This window comes from Centruroides sculpturatus, unplaced genomic scaffold (genome assembly GCF_000671375.1).
Source record: "Centruroides sculpturatus isolate CEXI.00-Female unplaced genomic scaffold, Cexi_2.0 scaffold1365, whole genome shotgun sequence".
NCBI classification, from domain to species: domain Eukaryota; kingdom Metazoa; phylum Arthropoda; class Arachnida; order Scorpiones; family Buthidae; genus Centruroides; species Centruroides sculpturatus.
The window spans coordinates 161,445-177,722 of record NW_019385614.1 but is presented as its reverse complement, the minus strand read 5'-3'; the positions used below and the strand labels follow the sequence as shown (position 1 = coordinate 177,722).

At 31.7% G+C, this 16,278-nt stretch overlaps 1 protein-coding gene across 1 annotated transcript in view; it reads right to left on the bottom strand.

Moving 5' to 3' along the window:
* Positions 1–2,974: 2,974 nt before the first annotated feature.
* Positions 2,975–16,278, bottom strand: part of LOC111640597 (abnormal spindle-like microcephaly-associated protein homolog) — a 73,243-nt gene continuing 59,939 nt past the window's right edge. The window contains exons 21-27 of the mRNA XM_023386621.1: positions 7,838–8,045; positions 7,618–7,767; positions 7,353–7,544; positions 4,222–4,414; positions 3,788–3,942; positions 3,534–3,686; positions 2,975–3,453 (exon numbers count right to left, since the gene is read on the bottom strand). Coding sequence (XP_023242389.1) covers positions 3,139–3,453; positions 3,534–3,686; positions 3,788–3,942; positions 4,222–4,414; positions 7,353–7,544; positions 7,618–7,767; positions 7,838–8,045 — 1,366 coding nt within the window. The 3' untranslated portion in view covers positions 2,975–3,138. The remainder of the gene's footprint in view (positions 3,454–3,533; positions 3,687–3,787; positions 3,943–4,221; positions 4,415–7,352; positions 7,545–7,617; positions 7,768–7,837; positions 8,046–16,278) is intronic.

Below are 16,278 nucleotides of genomic sequence, written 5' to 3'. Positions count from 1 at the left end.
CTTTTACATCTTCGGGGACCTTGAAACAATGAGAAATGCAAAACAAGTTGAGGTGTTTTTCTGTTTGTATGGAGTTAATATGGGGCACGACTTTTTCATTCAGTATGAAGCTTAACTCTTGTGCCTTTTATCGAAAATTTTCATAAAGGTTTGTGTATTGGGGAAGTGTTTCTGGAAATCGGACCGGGAGATATTGTCCCACCCCTTAATTAATCTCCCCAACCAATCCGAAGAAGACTTATAAAGATAACGTTGCTGTACAAGTTCGATCACCATATTTGAATCGAATGCCATCGCAACGGAGGATTTTTATCTCCATTCGTTCAATAATATTTTTTACTTTATTTTAACGTTAGTCAAGCCAAATTTACGACATTTATCTAAATAAAACGATTACGTAAAACGTTCGCGTGTGCCGGAATTTTTTTTTACGAAAACTTTTCTTTTTTAAAATTTTATAGTCACTAAAGTATAAGTGATATACGTACTTTTTGCAGGTTGAATATATCTGAATATTTCTTTTTGTTTTATGGTAAATTGTAACATACGTGTAAAAAATAAAGAGTGCATTTTTTTTTAATTTTTCAATAGGGAATACAGTTTTTATTGTTTAAAATTTTACCCTTTCGATGGGTCTAACACGTGGTTTTTTTTAAACTCTTTTCGTCCTGTGGGCACTAAGAGGGCCTCATTTAAGCAAGCCCATTATGGGTTCGGCCAGATCTACAATGGAGTGAGGGACGGGGCTCGACATACCCGAATGGACTACTCCACTAAAAATTTGTGGATTTTTCGACCCGTCCGGATTCGATTCCGGGTCCTCCAAAGCGGTAAGCTGCCACCTTGACCACTTGGCTGTCTGGTGTCTGGTACCAGAGGGAAAGAGACAGGGAGTAGCATTTTAGGTCAATGTAAATTTCCGCTCCGAGAGAGCTTTTTGCATGCCCATCGAGATATCTGTATTCAATGGAAAGGACTAGTGATGCGAGAGGGATTTGTTTAGTTCCTTCAAATGAGACATAGACTGTAGCGGCAATACTAACGGTACTGAGAGAGAGTAGGGCACTATTGTACAGTTGGAGGCATGGTTAAAATTAGATAAACTGGTTGGGGAGCTGTTATTTTTCTCACTCTTCGTTTTCATTGTATGGACAACTGCTCCCGATAGGACCAGCCATATGCACGCTTTGGACTAAATTGGCTAAAGTTGCGTTAGCGCGTGTATTTTTAAAGGGGTTTTTAGTTATTTCAATTTTATTTTTTCAGTTTTTGTAACACACGATTGTCCATTCGGCTTCAGATTGTCGATTTCGGCCTCGTATCTTTTAAAGATACGAGGCCGAAATCGTCGGATTTTATGAAGAGGGGTGTAAATTTAAAATCTGTGAATTTCTAGCAAATGAGATGTAAAAATGTCAGGCACAGAGTTGATATAACAACGATAGTAGTACATTTTTACATCATATGCAGCAAAGTAATGTAAAAATGTACAGCAGCAAGATGGAAAACGAGATATTTGGCAAGAAAGATGGAGAAATCGGCAAGAAAGTTGTTTCGCTTGCATTAAATTCGTAATCGTAATAAAACGTTGGATAATTTTATGTAAATATTACTAATAAACTGGATATTGAAGTATATACGTACTAAATTTATTTATTTAACTTTTATTGTTCTCACGCGAATAGTTTTATTTAAAAAAAATCATTTCTGACTTTCGCTTTCTTATCCATTATCAGTTAAAGGTATCATTTATCTCTTTAGACTATGACTCATTTATGGAATTTCGGTGTTATAGAGTAAGCCAGAGAAATGATAAACTTTTTATAATGTTTATAATGCAGTGTATTATATAAAATATACGAGAATATGCTCTGCTCCCAAACCAAATTATCTAGTAACCATAGTTGAAGGTGGCGTATCTTTTTACATTCTTAGGGTTCTGCGGCAAGTGAACATGTCTGAAAAACCTTAAAAGTACTGTACAATAAAGCACATACTTGCATTGGACGTCTGAGTCTGTTTTATTTGAAGGAACCAAATAATTAATCTATTTTGGATCAATCGACACTTACAAAGTCCTTAACTGTTACGATCTGTTCTTTCACGGATCGTCCATATTCATAAAAGTACAGAACGAAATGACTCGGTGTGGAACGATCTTTACCCGGAACCACCCTCCTCTGCTCAAAATATGCACAGATCTATGCTGATGTTCATTCCCTTCGTCGCAGATAACTGAAATGAGTAATGTAGAAAGTTTATGCTTATCAGTTAATGTAATTTATCTGCAACGTGTTTATGGCGATTGCAATCGGGGATGATGATAATTTGCAATACGATGATTGCAAATATCATTCAATTATATTGGTGGTTAATAGTCCAGGGAGTGAGGAGATAATGGAGGTCGTGTATCTTCAATATGATCGGACTTAATGACGATTTTACTGGTTATTAGCATTTACAATCTTTCACTCATCCCTACCCTCAAAATTAAGCTTTTTGTAGTTTTATAATAGTTACAAGTTTTTTTAAATAAAATATGATAATAGATGGCACCACCAAATGTTGCCGGGAAAGTTAAGCAACTCATTGCTGGATTTTTTAATACTGCAATCTCAAACTTTTCAAAGCACAACTGCGAATTTAATAGCTTATATTGAATAGGTTCGAATGAGGAACTGTTTTTATGCAAATTGCTTGTGCAGAAATGACACCTGTATTACATCTTATGCAGCATAATCTCTCCAACTAAATTTAACGTTTTAAAAATCTTATAATTATTTGTGTAACTCGTTGCTTAACTTTTCAGCAGCAATGTAGTTTGTGGATCTGGCGTGCACAGTCTCTAAAATTTTGAGGACTTGTGACCAAGATATATCTTAATTATTTATACAGTATATATATATTTTTATGAAACTAAGTTTATTTGCAAATAGTAAAATTATAAAAAAAAAAGAACAAATTAAAGCTTCATTTTTTTTTGGAGAACAAAATGAACAAAATTATCACTTAAAAAAAGGCATTTAAAATACAAATTTCATTTTGTAATTACAATGTTTTTTTACACTGGAAAAATAATCAAGATTCGAGGAAATTTTAAGCAATTATAAAACTACTAAACTGATTTTTGTCCACTGTTCAAAAGTTTAGTGTTTGGAGACTCGTGTTTCCCCACTGTTTGCCTTCCTTTTTCTTAATGCCGATTACCTTCATAATTGCTGTTATGGCCGTCAGAGGATCGTCGAATTCCCTCGTCTGGTTTTTGCTGCAAGTCCAATCCGGTAAAGTTCTCGGAAAAGCTTGGGATCCGTTCAAACGATGGACCGTCGAAGAGCAGAGAGAGGCTGCGGAGCCTTTACTCTTCTGCTGTGACTTGTTGAGCATTTGCTTTCGCATAATGAGATAATGGAACGAGGCAATCTTATCCACAGTTTGTTTATTTTCTTTAATTACCTAAAACAAACTCTAGATTTAGTTAAAACTATACAGAAAATTGGCAATTTCATAATTTACTTTATTTAGCATTACTTTACCTTTGCTCTATTTGGATCCTGGCATAAAATCCATATTAAAGTACAGAGTTTGCTGAAAATACCTGCTCCTTTTTCTCTGTAAATCTTCATTAATTCTAAAATTGTATCTAGCATTCCTTCGGTGTTCCATACGGCATCCACAGTTTTAGAATACTGAAAGAACAACATTCAATTTTTAATTATGTTTTTGTTATTATTTAATTATGTTTTTGCTATGTTTAAATTTCCTAGTTTTAAAAATAAATTAATAATACTTTTGCCAAATTTAAGAAGATATTTATGGTGTATTTAATAAGTTCCATATGGGGAACACTACGATTGCAGTTACGGAGAATATGCATGAGAACATCCAAGGCTCTCCCTTCGGTCATTTTTTCACAACAAATGGGTGAAAGCTGACTAGTTTTATCTGAAATTATTGGTTATCGTTTCATTATTTTATATCCAACTAAATATATTTCATTAACTGGGTAAAGTAAGTTCTACTCTTAAGAATTAGACTTGGCAATGCTATAAGCTGGCCATGCTCGTTAATTCCCTGCCATACGTCACGAGAAACCAAGAAACACTTCAACCCCGAACACTTGTTTGCCACGGTCTAGTGGTACTATGTGAAACTCTGACTGCATTGCCAAATCTACTCCTCGCGAGTAAACTTCTCGCTCAATCACTCTTACATAGCACTTACCTAAATTAATTAATGTACTTAAAATGTGAGTTAGAGACTGTTTCCCTAAAAGAAGATACAAGGCATAATTGGTTCTGTTGACTAATTTCATGTCTTCTGTCGCAGCGGCTGTTGCAGATTTTACTCTCAATCTTGCTTCAATTATTTTCTTGTTGGTGATAAGGCACCTTTGTTTGTATCCTCTCCAAGCAGCCTAGAAAAGATTTTTTAAATAAAATTTAACATTTATTAATAATAAATTCATTTTAAAAAACTGCCATTAAAATTTATTAATTAAATATACTTATTTTGATTCCGATAAAACCGTGTTTTAATTTAATTTGCTTTATTCAGACACAATAACGTGACTTCTTTTAAACACTTGGCAGATTACATTAAATATACTTATGTAAAAATTAGAATTCAATATCGATGGTTGAAATGAAAAAGGAATTTATTACAAAGCATGAAAGCGATACGCATGTGGAGGATCTGGCAGCTATGTTTTTTTTTCAATTCAATTCAATTCATTAAGCGTATAAGGCTTTCGCCTGTTACAAGGGCAATGTTTGTTAATACAGCATATTATTACAGAATGCTTCATTTATCTATCTTTAAACAAAACTAATAACTACTCCTTATATATCTTACAGTTTTAACTTTGTATATTACATAAACATAACTCAAACATATTTGTATATTTCATAAACATATACTTTGTATATGTCCTTAACAAATATCTACAATATAACATACATCATTCGGCAACAACCCCTAAAAATATTATTGTTTCATTAACTCTAGTACTTTGCTCAAATTAGTTTATTTTGCTGGTTCACACTTTCGTTAACGTAAGATATTACTCACAATTCATTTTAAATAATGGTTCATATAGTTATATATTTTAAAAATAGTATTAATATTTGCTCTATCAAGGATCTTATACATCTCAGATTCGTTGGAACACTTGGCTATTACACTTATATCATACATTTGATTGATTTCGTTTACTTTATCACATTCACAGAATATATGGAATTTAGACATTGATTTATTGCATCTTGGGCATATGGTTTGAGAGTAATCCAGGAACTTATCATTGAAAATAATCCCATTTTTATTTAGTCTGAGCTGTATGAAGAATTTTTTGACATTAAATGCCAGGTTCGTGAACATATAATTATTATTCATTGGATAGTTTAAAATTATTTTGTACCAGAATGGGTTTTTTCATTTTTGTATATCTTCGATGTCTTGCACAATCGATATTTCCATTACTCTCTTAATTAATAGTTTACTTTGTTGTTCATTAGTGGTCGTATGTTCCATAAAAAATTCCATAGAGAACCCATATGTGTTTAGAATTTTTGTTAGATGAATTATCCAATTTCTATTTAATTCTTTATTTCTCGATTTATGGTATAATATATATAGCACCTTCGTAGTTAGGTCTCCTGCATCAATAACTTTTATTAGGAATTTAATATATCTTTTCATTAAAATGGTATTTAATTTATATCTATTCAATTCCAATCTTAGAGAGCTTCCTGGAATATTATATTCTAGTTGAAAAATTCTACGTATAAATCTGTTTTGTACTTTTTCAAAATCGTTGAATTTACTTAAACTCCAAATTGGCGACGCATAACCCAGCGAATTCATAATGATAGTATTGAAGAGTTGGAAATGTATTTGTAGATTTTTCATTTTGGTCTTACAAAACAGGATTATTAAATTATTTATTAAATTGTTAGCCTTATTTATTGATCTTTTATAGTGTTTATCAAATGAAAGATTAGGAGTAAATATTACTCCCAAGAATTTGACTTCATTAACTGTTTTTATTTCTTCAGCTATGTTTAAATCGAAAATATTAGAAATGCATTTGCCTAGAAGTTATTACTCGATGTGCCATTAAAAAGTTTAATTGAAAGTTTTGAGTCTGGCATTTTAATATGCAATTAATGAAGTAATGCAATTATAAAAAAAATTTATCATAATTAACAAGGTTCCAAAAACAGAAAACTTAAGTAAATATTACAAAAATATCATTACATGATGGGAAAATGATACAGTATCAAAAATTTCTTCCAGAAACTACAGAACGGTAGCAGTTTTATCACCAAAAGAGGTGCATGTAACAGATGTCTGATTCACTTACTCTGCGAGCTCTGACAACCCATTGTAGATTTGGTTATGTCAATAACGAGGACAATCACAAATGGTGAGGAACGAATATATTTGGGTTGACTCACCCATGTAAAATTTCCGAACTAATTTAAATTCAAACTCTAAGCTGGGATCTCTGAAGCAGATGCCTTTACTTCAGTGTCCGTCTGGCTGTCATAGTATGTCAGCTAACAAAAGCCATCCAATATATTAACATAGAGGCAGTTATGAATTACCATTTTGCATATGCTGGATTGATAATGGAGGAGAATGTTTTATAATTTATGTACTATTTGATTGACGAAAGGAAATACGTGACACTGGTAAAGAACACTGTTCTGAAATTTTTTTGATGATGTTTGTCTCTATTATTTTGGTTTCATGATTAAGTTAGTCACTTTGGGATAATTTTTGTGTTTAATAAACATTATTCAGATAATTGTATTCTATCTTTAGACAACAACAGATATAATCCAAACCAGTAATTTTTTGTTCTACACTTATCTTCATATTGAAATCATCAGTTATTAAAGAGAAATATAAAAACAAATACAAAATTTTGTTGTAACAGCAACAAATTTCAATTTAGATTGAATTATTTAGCCTAATAAATAGGGTTGTAATAAATTGGATAATAAATTTGAGGGGGGTCTTGGTACCCGAAATGCATTCCTACTAAAATTTGATTGAGGTTAATTAAAGGCTATTTTTAGTAAAATCTAATCTATTTATTCCAGTCAGCCCGATGTGAAAAGCCCTCCAATTTATTACAACCCTATTTATTAGGCTAAATAATTCAATGTAAATTATACTTGTGGGCTAGAAGTGTTATTTAATATTAACAAATTTCAAGTTTGATCACAATATATTTATATTTACAGATCTTAAAATTTATTAAATTGATGATAAATGTAAAATAATTTTCCAATTTTACAAATATTTCATTCTATAAGCAGTAAAAGAATATTAAAAATGATCTTTACCTGTATAGTAGTAGCAGATCTGTAAAGTTTATTCAGATGCATTCTCGTTAACCACGACCTTGTGACAGCCTGTATAGTGATGGCTGCACGATGCCTAACTTCCAGGTAATTTCTGGCCGCTTTCTGAAACGCAATTATACTTTCACGTAACTTCAGATACCGAATTCTTGCAAGCTTGGCTTTAAAATAACGCTGAAAATAAATTATGTGCATGAAATGTAAGATTAGTTAACAAACATTTAATCATTACAAAACTTTTACTTACTTGAATTACAATTACAGCATTTATTTTTATTTCCATTAATTTTTTACATTTATAATGTTTGTAGCATCTCTGAATACGAATGGCATAAATATGAACGTGAACGCAGCAGATAAATCTGTGCAATGCCACATGACGTTTCGCTTCGGGCAACTGATAATAAGAACACAATATTCAAAACTTTGTTTTAAAAAATGTAATTATTAAATAAATAAATAAATACCCTGATATCTTTTAGATCTGTATAACAATTATAACTACTTTGGAGAAGATTGCTCAAACAGTTTTCTTTCACTTGAGTAATGTCGATATTTGTTAAGGAGCATTTCTTTAAAATCTCCATTAGTAATTCTCGTTCCTGTTTTTCTTGCAGTCTTTTCATTTTAATTCTTCGATACCATGCCTGAATATGCAAAATGGCTTCTTCTATCCTGTTAAAATCACTATATTTAGCAATTTGTATTACAGAAATAATGTGTCATTGTTTCTATGTAATTAGCTTGTTTATAAACATTCTATATTTGTAAATTCTGTTAATAGAAACTAAACAACAATCAATTTTTTTACATAAAACAGAAATTAAGTACTTTAGTTACAACAGTCAGATAACAAATGCAATAAGTGCCAGCCTATTGTTATAAGAGGTTTTCATTTGGATCAAATTCCGAAATTTTAACTAGTGGTTTGAAAGGAATACATTGGGATATATCTTTGCTACTGGTTCTAATTGTGGAACTAGCCAAAACCATGAAAGGCATGCATATAACAGACCTCATAATGCCACGTTATGTTAATATAAGATATAGACAATTTTAAATTTGAGTAAATATTTTTCTTCATGCAATGTGTGTAAATTTTTATTACAAATTTCATTTAATTTTATCTTATTTATTGGGTTGCAATTTCCAGATTACAGACCTATATCTTCTCACTGTCTGTCTCCCTGCATTAATCTTGATAACGGAGTTAGATTGATGATAATCAAGACTAGATACAGAAAGCTTAGGGGACGGAAGTCCCAATTAACTGTATACAAACTTACAATCTGGATTGGAAGTCACTTGATTTCAATTAGACATTTTCTGAAGAATGGTTAGATGACCAGCATGACTTGATGTTATCAAAAGAAGTATGATTTAAAGGGGCAAGACACCACTAAAATCCAGATCATATAAGGAAAGCTTAGGGGTTGAATATCCCAATTAACTATATATGAACTTCAGGTCTAGACCAGAAGTCATGTGACTTTTACTTTTAGTTAATTAAATGATGATTAAAACTTTTAGCCCGGCATTGTGACAATGTTACAATAATTTAATTATTTTTGAAAATATTACTTTAGCTTTTACTTTAAGGTGATAAACAAATCAGTCTGTTGTTCTGGGGACATAGAATCAAATCTAAGAAAGAAACTGAGTGGTCTGTCCCAGATATGTAGATCCCCCATTCTTTCTACTAAACTTCCCCCATTGTGAGCCTGGAGAAAGGTCCTCAATGCCTACAGTATGGAGGGAGAAAAAAAAATTTAATAAAATAAGCCAAAAATTGTTAAATTAGTGGCTAATTATACATTTATAGATTGAATCCTTTTAAATTTCAATGTATTTCTATGAGATAATCCATTTTAATTTTTGCAAATCTTTCTGTGTGCACTGAGAAAAGTGTATATCACAACTGCACTATACATTTTCATCATATACAGTAGAGCGTTGATTTTCCGAAAGTCAATCATCCNTATAAAACGGAATTATCAACAGTGTTATAGGGGGGTCGACTGTACAATTATGTATTTAATACAGTATGTACTAAAACACTAAAAGTTTTAGTACATACTGTATTAAATACAATTAAAAATTGTAGTCCGGTGTTGAGGCGATGTCACAATAAGTAAATTAGTATTTTTTGTAATTATATCATTCCTTATCATTTCAACAAACCAAATGGAAATTACAACTTTTACAAAGTAAAATATAAAATGTAGTTATAGTGGAGGTATCTTTATCTACCGCCAAAGATCGGTTTGATTGACATAACCTTGCTGTAGATATTGTCCGTCTTCTCTATTTGCATTGTTATCTTTTATGGATTTTCTAGATAGGGCAAGTGGAAACGAAATCATTAAGGATGTAACAACACAGGATTATGTATATTTTAATAAGTTAATCCGAGCAGCTTTATCGACCAGATAAATTCGAGGAATGATTACGATTCGTTACGTATTTGGGTTATTAGGATGTATCGATATAAAATAATTTCGTTTTGGCATTATTCGTTGTTAACCGGAATATTGCTTTGTGCTCTGAAATAACGATGAAAGATAGCGATTCGAATTAAATTCGCTAAAATTAACCTATAATTTCTAAGTTCCTGTTCCCTATAGGAATTCCTTTCTATTCTAGATTAAATAAATATAGATAGGTTTAATCTATATAAATTATATATTATAAAAATTTAAGTTCCTATTTAAAATGTGTTGTTGTAGATAAGTAGAAATTTTGATTCCGTATAAAAAATGGTGTTAATATATTTTATACGGAACTTTTCCGGTTATTATATATAACTGGGGGAAAGTATTAAAAATAACCCCCAAGGCTTTTACATCTTCGGGGACCTTGAAACAATGAGAAATGCAAAACAAGTTGAGGTGTTTTTCTGTTTGTATGGAGTTAATATGGGGCACGACTTTTTCATTCAGTATGAAGCTTAACTCTTGTGCCTTTTATCGAAAATTTTCATAAAGGTTTGTGTATTGGGGAAGTGTTTCTGGAAATCGGACCGGGAGATATTGTCCCACCCCTTAATTAATCTCCCCAACCAATCCGAAGAAGACTTATAAAGATAACGTTGCTGTACAAGTTCGATCACCATATTTGAATCGAATGCCATCGCAACGGAGGATTTTTATCTCCATTCGTTCAATAATATTTTTTACTTTATTTTAACGTTAGTCAAGCCAAATTTACGACATTTATCTAAATAAAACGATTACGTAAAACGTTCGCGTGTGCCGGAATTTTTTTTTACGAAAACTTTTCTTTTTTAAAATTTTATAGTCACTAAAGTATAAGTGATATACGTACTTTTTGCAGGTTGAATATATCTGAATATTTCTTTTTGTTTTATGGTAAATTGTAACATACGTGTAAAAAATAAAGAGTGCATTTTTTTTTAATTTTTCAATAGGGAATACAGTTTTTATTGTTTAAAATTTTACCCTTTCGATGGGTCTAACACGTGGTTTTTTTTAAACTCTTTTCGTCCTGTGGGCACTAAGAGGGCCTCATTTAAGCAAGCCCATTATGGGTTCGGCCAGATCTACAATGGAGTGAGGGACGGGGCTCGACATACCCGAATGGACTACTCCACTAAAAATTTGTGGATTTTTCGACCCGTCCGGATTCGATTCCGGGTCCTCCAAAGCGGTAAGCTGCCACCTTGACCACTTGGCTGTCTGGTGTCTGGTACCAGAGGGAAAGAGACAGGGAGTAGCATTTTAGGTCAATGTAAATTTCCGCTCCGAGAGAGCTTTTTGCATGCCCATCGAGATATCTGTATTCAATGGAAAGGACTAGTGATGCGAGAGGGATTTGTTTAGTTCCTTCAAATGAGACATAGACTGTAGCGGCAATACTAACGGTACTGAGAGAGAGTAGGGCACTATTGTACAGTTGGAGGCATGGTTAAAACTAGATAAACTGGTTGGGGAGCTGTTATTTTTCTCACTCTTCGTTTTCGTTCTATGGACAACTGCTCCCGATAGGACCATCCATATGCACGCTTTGGACTAAATTGGCTAAAGTTGCGTTAGCGCGTGTGTATTTTTAAAGGGGTTTTTAGTTATTTCAATTTTATTTTTTCAGTTTTTGTAACACACGATTGTCCATTCGGCTTCAGATTGTCGATTTCGGCCTCGTATCTTTTAAAGATACGAGGCCGAAATCGTCGGATTTTATGAAGAGGGGTGTAAATTTAAAATCTGTGAATTTCTAGCAAATGAGATGTAAAAATGTCAGGCACAGAGTTGATATAACAACGATAGTAGTACATTTTTACATCATATGCAACAAAGTAATGTAAAAATGTACAGCAGCAAGATGGAAAACGAGATATTTGGCAAGAAAGATGGAGAAATCGGCAAGAAAGTTGTTTCGCTTGCATTAAATTCGTAATCGTAATAAAACGTTGGATAATTTTATGTAAATATTACTAATAAACTGGATATTGAAGTATATACGTACTAAATTTATTTATTTAACTTTTATTGTTCTCACGCGAATAGTTTTATTTAAAAAAAATCATTTCTGACTTTCGCTTTCTTATCCATTATCAGTTAAAGGTATCATTTATCTCTTTAGACTATGACTCATTTATGGAATTTCGGTGTTATAGAGTAAGCCAGAGAAATGATAAACTTTTTATAATGTTTATAATGCAGTGTATTATATAAAATATACGAGAATATGCTCTGCTCCCAAACCAAATTATCTAGTAACCATAGTTGAAGGTGGCGTATCTTTTTACATTCTTAGGGTTCTGCGGCAAGTGAACATGTCTGAAAAACCTTAAAAGTACTGTACAATAAAGCACATACTTGCATTGGACGTCTGAGTCTGTTTTATTTGAAGGAACCAAATAATTAATCTATTTTGGATCAATCGACACTTACAAAGTCCTTAACTGTTACGATCTGTTCTTTCACGGATCGTCCATATTCATAAAAGTACAGAACGAAATGACTCGGTGTGGAACGATCTTTACCCGGAACCACCCTCCTCTGCTCAAAATATGCACAGATCTATGCTGATGTTCATTCCCTTCGTCGCAGATAACTGAAATGAGTAATGTAGAAAGTTTATGCTTATCAGTTAATGTAATTTATCTGCAACGTGTTTATGGCGATTGCAATCGGGGATGATGATAATTTGCAATACGATGATTGCAAATATCATTCAATTATATTGGTGGTTAATAGTCCAGGGAGTGAGGAGATAATGGAGGTCGTGTATCTTCAATATGATCGGACTTAATGACGATTTTACTCGTTATTAGCATTTACAATCTTTCACTCATCCCTACCCTCAAAATTAAGCTTTTTGTAGTTTTATAATAGTTACAAGTTTTTTTAAATAAAATATGATAATAGATGGCACCACCAAATGTTGCCGGGAAAGTTAAGCAACTCATTGCTGGATTTTTTAATACTGCAATCTCAAACTTTTCAAAGCACAACTGCGAATTTAATAGCTTATATTGAATAGGTTCGAATGAGGAACTGTTTTTATGCAAATTGCTTGTGCAGAAATGACACCTGTATTACATCTTATGCAGCATAATCTCTCCAACTAAATTTAACGTTTTAAAAATCTTATAATTATTTGTGTAACTCGTTGCTTAACTTTTCAGCAGCAATGTAGTTTGTGGATCTGGCGTGCACAGTCTCTAAAATTTTGAGGACTTGTGACCAAGATATATCTTAATTATTTATACAGTATATATATATTTTTATGAAACTAAGTTTATTTGCAAATAGTAAAATTATAAAAAAAAAAGGACCAATTTAAGGTTTCTTTTTTTTTGGAGAACAAAATGAACAAAATTATCACTTAAAAAAAGGCATTTAAAATACAAATTTCATTTTGTAATTACAATGTTTTTTTACACTGGAAAAATAATCAAGATTCGAGGAAATTTTAAGCAATTATAAAACTACTAAACTGATTTTTGTCCACTGTTCAAAAGTTTAGTGTTTGGAGACTCGTGTTTCCCCACTGTTTGCCTTCCTTTTTCTTAATGCCGATTACCTTCATAATTGCTGTTATGGCCGTCAGAGGATCGTCGAATTCCCTCGTCTGGTTTTTGCTGCAAGTCCAATCCGGTAAAGTTCTCGGAAAAGCTTGGGATCCGTTCAAACGATGGACCGTCGAAGAGCAGAGAGAGGCTGCGGAGCCTTTACTCTTCTGCTGTGACTTGTTGAGCATTTGCTTTCGCATAATGAGATAATGGAACGAGGCAATCTTATCCACAGTTTGTTTATTTTCTTTAATTACCTAAAACAAACTCTAGATTTAGTTAAAACTATACAGAAAATTGGCAATTTCATAATTTACTTTATTTAGCATTACTTTACCTTTGCTCTATTTGGATCCTGGCATAAAATCCATATTAAAGTACAGAGTTTGCTGAAAATACCTGCTCCTTTTTCTCTGTAAATCTTCATTAATTCTAAAATTGTATCTAGCATTCCTTCGGTGTTCCATACGGCATCCACAGTTTTAGAATACTGAAAGAACAACATTCAATTTTTAATTATGTTTTTGTTATTATTTAATTATGTTTTTGCTATGTTTAAATTTCCTAGTTTTAAAAATAAATTAATAATACTTTTGCCAAATTTAAGAAGATATTTATGGTGTATTTAATAAGTTCCATATGGGGAACACTACGATTGCAGTTACGGAGAATATGCATGAGAACATCCAAGGCTCTCCCTTCGGTCATTTTTTCACAACAAATGGGTGAAAGCTGACTAGTTTTATCTGAAATTATTGGTTATCGTTTCATTATTTTATATCCAACTAAATATATTTCATTAACTGGGTAAAGTAAGTTCTACTCTTAAGAATTAGACTTGGCAATGCTATAAGCTGGCCATGCTCGTTAATTCCCTGCCATACGTCACGAGAAACCAAGAAACACTTCAACCCCGAACACTTGTTTGCCACGGTCTAGTGGTACTATGTGAAACTCTGACTGCATTGCCAAATCTACTCCTCGCGAGTAAACTTCTCGCTCAATCACTCTTACATAGCACTTACCTAAATTAATTAATGTACTTAAAATGTGAGTTAGAGACTGTTTCCCTAAAAGAAGATACAAGGCATAATTGGTTCTGTTGACTAATTTCATGTCTTCTGTCGCAGCGGCTGTTGCAGATTTTACTCTCAATCTTGCTTCAATTATTTTCTTGTTGGTGATAAGGCACCTTTGTTTGTATCCTCTCCAAGCAGCCTAGAAAAGATTTTTTAAATAAAATTTAACATTTATTAATAATAAATTCATTTTAAAAAACTGCCATTAAAATTTATTAATTAAATATACTTATTTTGATTCCGATAAAACCGTGTTTTAATTTAATTTGCTTTATTCAGACACAATAACGTGACTTCTTTTAAACACTTGGCAGATTACATTAAATATACTTATGTAAAAATTAGAATTCAATATCGATGGTTGAAATGAAAAAAGAATTTATTACAAAGCATGAAAGCGATACGCATGTGGAGGATCTGGCAGCTATGTTTTTTTTTCAATTCAATTCAATTCATTAAGCGTATAAGGCTTTCGCCTGTTACAAGGGCAATGTTTGTTAATACAGCATATTATTACAGAATGCTTCATTTATCTATCTTTAAACAAAACTAATAACTACTCCTTATATATCTTACAGTTTTAACTTTGTATATTACATAAACATAACTCAAACATATTTGTATATTTCATAAACATATACTTTGTATATGTCCTTAACAAATATCTACAATATAACATACATCATTCGGCAACAACCCCTAAAAATATTATTGTTTCATTAACTCTAGTACTTTGCTCAAATTAGTTTATTTTGCTGGTTCACACTTTCGTTAACGTAAGATATTACTCACAATTCATTTTAAATAATGGTTCATATAGTTATATATTTTAAAAATAGTATTAATATTTGCTCTATCAAGGATCTTATACATCTCAGATTCGTTGGAACACTTGGCTATTACACTTATATCATACATTTGATTGATTTCGTTTACTTTATCACATTCACAGAATATATGGAATTTAGACATTGATTTATTGCATCTTGGGCATATGGTTTGAGAGTAATCCAGGAACTTATCATTGAAAATAATCCCATTTTTATTTAGTCTGAGCTGTATGAAGAATTTTTTGACATTAAATGCCAGGTTCGTGAACATATAATTATTATTCATTGGATAGTTTAAAATTATTTTGTACCAGAATGGGTTTTTTCGTTTTTGTATATCTTCGATGTCTTGCACAATCGATATTTCCATTACTCTCTTAATTAATAGTTTACTTTGTTGTTCATTAGTGGTCGTATGTTCCATAAAAAATTCCATAGAGAACCCATATGTGTTTAGAATTTTTGTTAGATGAATTATCCAATTTCTATTTAATTCTTTATTTCTCGATTTATGGTATAATATATATAGCACCTTCGTAGTTAGGTCTCCTGCATCAATAACTTTTATTAGGAATTTAATATATCTTTTCATTAAAATGGTATTTAATTTATATCTATTCAATTCCAATCTTAGAGAGCTTCCTGGAATATTATATTCTAGTTGAAAAATTCTACGTATAAATCTGTTTTGTACTTTTTCAAAATCGTTGAATTTACTTAAACTCCAAATTGGCGACGCATAACCCAGCGAATTCATAATGATAGTATTGAAGAGTTGGAAATGTATTTGTAGATTTTTCATTTTGGTCTTACAAAACAGGATTATTAAATTATTTATTAAATTGTTAGCCTTATTTATTGATCTTTTATAGTGTTTATCAAATGAAAGATTAGGAGTAAATATTACTCCCAAGAATTTGACTTCATTAACTATTTTTATTTCTTCTCTTTTGATATAGAAAGAC